Genomic DNA, 6,274 nt, shown 5'->3' with positions numbered 1-6,274 from the left:
TGTGAAAGAGAAACCGTGGATAATGGAGCTGCTTTTCAGCCCTAGGGGCGTGCTCAAGAGTCCCCAGTTACTCTTATCAAAGGACTTGCTAAGTTTAGAAATAAAGTGCTTTACAAATCAAATATATTTAATTCAAATTTAAGATTATTCAAATTAAAAACATTTAAAGCTAACATTCAGCAACAATTTTAGTGTCTCTTTCAGTAGTCCTCCAGTTTAAATGGAAGCCTGAAAGAAAACTGCCTCTTACTGTTTTCCAAAGTAAATAGTAATATACTCGGAATAACCAGTTGTCGGAATTATCCATTTAGGGAGAATCCATTGAGTTAGAGAATGATTTTTCTATTTAGGTGCTAAAGAGTGTGGCGAGACAGATTTCTGAGAGGTTGTGCCCATGGGCTATTGACGTGAATTATCGCACACATTCTCCTCTGACAAATGAAAACTGATCCAGTGCCTGAAATTGTTGAAACTTGCCATTCTGAACTTCACTTCTCCATTCCCTAGGCGAGGTCTTCCAGCAAGTTTCTACTTTGTTATCTAGTGTAATAAAAAATCAGCCTGTCTTCACAGGCTATGGCTTTTTATTCAGCGCGATTTCATTTTTACGGCAGGAAAGATCTGGTGCCTCTATGACCCACCTCTGTGAGGTCTGCTGCTGTTGTGAGACCGAGTGAGGCAGTGCTTCACACTCTTTGACTTATGCAGAATATTAAAGGTCATTTTAGTGCAATTCAGATATGACTTAAACTTATTTGAAATTCTGAATTTATAGGGTAGATTCAGACACGTAATTTGCTTCCTTTTGTCCTAATTCTGGCTTTTTCCCTGCTTTTGGCTATTGGGCTGCAAAGTAGAAGTACAGCGTCCCCCTCTGTATCTGCAGGATCCTCATCGGGGGATTCAACCAATCGCAGACTGAAAATATGCAGGGAAGAAAATGGATGGTTGCATCTGAACACGCACAGACTTTTTTTTGTCTTGTCATTATTCCCTAAACAGTACAGTATAACAAATATTTACATTGCATTTACATCATATTAGGTGTCATAGGTGATCTAGACATGATTTAAGGTATGTGAGAAGATGTGCATAGGTTATATGCAAATATTGGGACATTTCAAATCAGTAATTTGAGCATCTGTGGATTTTGGTGTCTGTGGGAGTCCTGGAACCAGTCCCCCACAGATATCAAGGAACAGCTGTCCTCATAAGAGGACAGAAAAGTGTCCTTCTGAGGGGTGTAGGGCTGCTCGCTGTGTTCAGCTTTCTTGGTGGGAATGCTAGTCTGATTTTGTAAAATGCCTGCGTTACAAGTAATTTTTAAAGGAGTACAGCCTTATCTCCAAGACAAGGAGTAGCTTATCTTGACTGCTACTGGTGGTCTTGGGACTCCTCTGACATAGACGCCAGAGTGTTTATATCCAGGCTTGACTGGAAATTTCCGTTGAATTGTCAGTTGGGATTTGTCCTTTTCATTTCATCTGTGTGTGTGTGATTTTCACTTTTGACTAAAATGTACAAGTAATAGCATTTTTCAATGTAAAAATATTTTACAGAGTTTCTGATGGGACAATATGATAATGTCTATAAAGATGTACTCAAAATAACTATAGTTAAGATAACCCAAGTTCCATTTATAGGATTCTCATCTTCAAAGAAATTGCATATGGTACCAGTCACACACTACAGTAATACAGTAAAATAATAAAAGTCATACAGTGAAAAAGAGTTTTATTCAAGGCATCATTAAGGATTTAAAACTATGCCATATTGGAGTTGAGTCTTGATGAGTAACATTTTCATTGGTATTTTCCATCCTAAGCTGGATATGTTTCACGTTTATTTCAGTTACGCTTCTTGATAGGAAACACATGGCTTCATTGGCAGCCTGCAGTTGCCATAAGTATCTTATGAGCTCTTCCTGTTCAGAGCACTGGTGGTATAAAATGAAATGGCTTTCCCGTTTTATTTTTGGATGCTAATGACTTCCATCTCCACAGGCATTGGAATGGATACTTGTGTCATTCCTTTGAGGCACGGTGGGCTTTCCTTGGTTCAAACCACAGATTACATTTACCCGATCGTAGACGACCCTTACATGATGGTAAGCTTGAGCCGATGTGTTTTTGTGACTGGAAGGGCTTATTCGTTTGGTTTGGGTTGTGGCTGGGGTTTTGTATGTATCTGTGGGGTTTTGGTTTTATTTCTGTTATATCCCGACTATGCTGCCCCACCCTGCCCAGGCTCCTGCAGTCGCTGAATTCGGGCCTGTCCCCTGCCCACACTTGGCACTGGGCATAAAGCAATTAGGGAGGAAGCAGGGAAGGCCCTCTGCTGCTGTTGCACCTGAGTACATGCTGTGAGTAAGAACACCTCTTGTTGAGTAGCGTGTCAATGGACTAAGGTTTTTATCATTTTCTTCTTTCTTGCACCTTCCCTTCTTTGACATTGGTAACCTCCATCAGCCCTGTGTTTTAGGCTGGAGATGTTACTGTCCTCTGTAATAGGACTGATCCTAAATGTTTCCTTCGGGAAATTAAGGAGCTAGTATCTCATCACAATTAGATGCCTCAAACATTAATTCGGATATCTGGTTAATTCACTCAACCCAGCCACCTGGACACCCACCACCGTGTGATGTGCCGCTGTACGTAGTAGGTTTCTGACCACTGAGTTAAAGTTCCTGGCTACTGATGATACACTGTGAGGTGTGTTCCCCAGTTGTTCACTGCATAGTTGCAGCCAGCCACCCTTTGATCCACCCAACCTTTAACCCCAATTTGCTACCATCCAGGAGGAGCCAGTGGGAGACTAGGAAAATCCGGTTTGCTGTAAAATGCCAGGTGTTCTTCATGTGTGGCCAGGACAGTGGGAGCAGGCTGCACTGTAGGGACTTTATCATGAGGCAGCCACGTGGGAGGTGTTCACCCTCAGGTACTAGTGACAAATACCATATTATTGGAAACCTATATTTCTTCCGCACATCTGTACGTTTTCTCCTGGAGCAATACTCTTGAGACTGGACAGGTAAGCCACAGCCCAGGTCCCACGTGACCAGGTGGCAGGGATGGCTAAAACCAGAGTCCATTGTTTTCCAGCATCTCCTAAAATGAGAGCACCCAGAACAGAAGGGGCACTAAATCACCGCCCCCCCTAACTAGCGATTGGCTTGTCCAAGTTGTAGACCGCCTGTTGGCCTTGTGGACTGGCTTGATGATACTGCAAGTGCGGCCACAGATGGTTGTTGAGCTGCATTGCTGACCTCCAGGAATGTATAAGAAAGCATAAAGCAAGCAACTAAACAGCCACTGGAAATGATAACACTTGGGAGTTTGATTATCCTTATGTCAGAAGGAAAATTTGTATTTTCTTTTTATTGTCTATAAAAGATAAAAATTTAGATAAGGGCAACTTAACTTTTAAAAATCTCCAGTGGCAATAAAAAAATCTTCATTACCACATTTCTGTTGAATTATATTTTAAAGTTCCTAATAAAATGACATCATTTACTGGGAAATGCTTCTCTTTTTCTTTTGAAAGCAATATGACTTCAGCCCTGGGTAATTTTTTATTTGTTTCTTAAGATGATTTTTCTGTTTATCTCATACAACCTTGAAAAGAAGCTACACAAATTTTTTTTGGTTGTTGTTGTTGTTTATTGTTGTTTATTGTTGTTGTTTATTGACAGAGTCTTGCTCTGTTGCCCAGGCTAGAGTGCAGTGGCACGATCGCAGCTCACTACAACCTCCACCTCCCAGGTTCGAGCGATTCTCATGCCTCAGCCTCTCAAGTAGCTGGGACTACAGGTGTGCACCACCATGCCCAGCTAATTTTTATATTTTTAGTAGAAACAGCGTTTTGCCATGTTGGCCAGGCTGGTCTTTAACTCCTGGCCTCAAGTGATCCACCTGATTCGGCCTCTCAGATTGCTGGGATTACAGGCGTAAGCTGTCACACCCAGCCTAAACTGCAAACGTTTCTTAATCCAAGTGCACAAAGACTATCTCCTTCTCTATAACCACTAAAGCCAGCCATTTTTAGAATCTGTTTGGGATATGTGGCTGTTTCCAACTTTTCTTTAGGAGAGTTGTTTGCAGGCTTTTTCGCTCCGTAGCTCTTCCCCCAAAACTGTCAGTTCTAACCTTGCTTCTCCTCCTCATTCGCTGCATATATACTGCTTCGCCTATCTAAACAAATTGCAGACTTCTAAAATTTAGAATGGAGAAAAACTGGTACATTGTTTGTTCTGCACAAGAAAGAGGTGGTAACAGGAATGTCTGAGAAAAAACGAATGGCCTGGTGACTGATGCAGGAAAGGTTGCCAGTCTGCAAGTCATAGAAACTGAGGACCCCATCCCAGTAGCTGCCACTCCTGGAAAGTCCCCACGTTCTCTGTGGAGTCCGCTCCATGGCTCACTCAGTTTCTGCAGATGGAAAGTCCCCAGTCGTCCTTTCTCATGTTTCCCTCTCTTCCCAGGGCAGGATAGCATGTGCCAATGTCCTCAGTGACCTCTATGCAATGGGGGTCACAGAATGTGACAATATGCTGATGCTCCTTGGAGTCAGTAATAAAATGACCGACAGGGTAAGTAGGAGCTACCCGGCTGCTGCCTGGTCCGTGTTGTCCTGGTGGCATCTCTGGCCTTGGTTAGACTTGGTTTCCCATCTGGAAAGCAAGGAGCCCAGGCCATATGGCTCCCTGCACTCCTTCTGGCTCTGCACTTTTTGGCAGTTACCAGTAAATTAAAATGAAGAAGCCTGGCCTATTCATCTCTTCACTTCTGCCACCTGCTCCCTTTCTCTCTTCCTGGTAGACTGAAACCAAGACTTTTTTTTTTTTTTTTTTTTTTTGAGACAGGAGTCTCGCTCTGTCGCCCAGGCTGGAGTGTAGTGGCGCAATCTCAGTCCACTGCAACGTCCGCCTCCCGGGTTCAAGCAATTCTCCTGCCTCAGCCTCCCAAGTAGCTGGGATTACAGGCGCGTACCACCACACCTGGCTAATTTGTGGATTTTTATTAGAGACGGGATTTTACCACATTGGCCAGGCTGTTCTCAAACTCCTGACCTCAGGTAATCCACCCATCTCGGCATCCCAAAGTGCTGGGATTGCAGGCATGAAACACCATGCCTGGTCACCCAGCAATTTTTACATGTTTTGTAGAGAAAAAGGTCTGTCTGCGTTGCCCAGACTGGTCTTAAACTCCTGGGCTCAAGCTCTCTGCCCACCTCGGTCTCCCAAAGTGCTGGGATTACAGGCGTGAGCGATTATGCCTGGCCCCTAGCTTTGGTTAACAACGTGTCCTGTCTGTAAACTTTGAGGACTACCTTTAGGATTTTATGGTTCTTTTTATAACTGTAAGTCTAAAAACCTTCTTTTCTGGGTTTTGAACAGAATTGTTTGACTTTTTATTTGTACCTTTTTCAACCCTAGGAAAGGGATAAAGTGATGCCTCTGATTATCCAAGGTTTTAAAGACGCAGCTGAGGAAGCAGGAACGTCTGTAACGGGTGGTCAAACAGTACTAAACCCCTGGATTGTCCTGGGAGGAGTCGCTACCACTGTCTGCCAGCCCAATGAATTTATCATGTAAGTTGATTTTTGTTTCATATCACCCGACCTGTTTTTCTCTCTTTGTCCTCTCTTTTTAAAAATTGATGTATTAAGGTCAGGTGCGGTGGCTCACGCATATAATCCCAGACTTTGGTAGGCCGAGGTGGGCAGATCACCTGAGGTCAGGAGTTTGAGACCAGCCTGGCCAATGTGGTGAAACCCTGTCTGTACTAAAAATACAAAAATTAGCCAGGCATGGTGGCGCGAGCCTGTAGTTCCAGCTACTCTGGAGGCTGAGGCAGGAGAATCGCTTGAACCCCAGGGGTGGAGGTTGCAGTGAGCCGAGATCATGCCCCTGTACTCTAGCCTGGGCAACAGAACGAGATTCTGTCTCAAAAAAAAAAAAAAAAACAAGAATGCAAGGCTGGGTGCGGTGGCTCATGCCTGTAATCCCAGCACTTTGGGAGGCCAAGGCAGATGGATCACCTGAGGTCAGGAGTTTGAGACCAGCCTGACCAACATGGAGAAACCCCGTCTCTACTAAAAATACAAAATTAGCTGGGCGTGGTGGCACATGCCTCTAATCCCAGCTGCTTGGGAGGCTGAGGCAGGAGAATCGCTTGAACCCAGAAGGTGGAGGCTGCGGTGAGCCGAGATCGCGCCACTGCACTCCAGCCTGGGCAATAAGAGCGACACTCCATCTCAAAAAAAAAAAAAAAAA

The 6,274-nt window shown here is 44.0% G+C and overlaps 1 protein-coding gene across 1 annotated transcript; it reads left to right on the top strand.

Moving 5' to 3' along the window:
* Positions 1–777: 777 nt before the first annotated feature.
* LOC116465028 (selenide, water dikinase 1-like) lies at positions 778–5,593 on the top strand. Its single transcript, XM_032148245.3, has 3 exons — positions 778–2,107; positions 4,481–4,588; positions 5,435–5,593. The coding sequence occupies exons 1-3, from the start codon at positions 1,955–1,957 to the stop codon at positions 5,591–5,593; spliced, it is 420 nt and encodes a 139-aa protein (XP_032004136.1). The 5' UTR covers positions 778–1,954.
* Positions 5,594–6,274: the final 681 nt, after the last annotated feature.

The sequence above is a fragment of the Hylobates moloch genome, unplaced genomic scaffold (genome assembly GCF_009828535.3).
Source record: "Hylobates moloch isolate HMO894 unplaced genomic scaffold, HMol_V3 SCAFFOLD_3246, whole genome shotgun sequence".
Lineage (NCBI taxonomy): Eukaryota > Metazoa > Chordata > Mammalia > Primates > Hylobatidae > Hylobates > Hylobates moloch.
The sequence above is the reverse complement of the archived record's forward strand: the minus strand, read 5'-3'. Positions and strand labels throughout refer to the sequence as shown.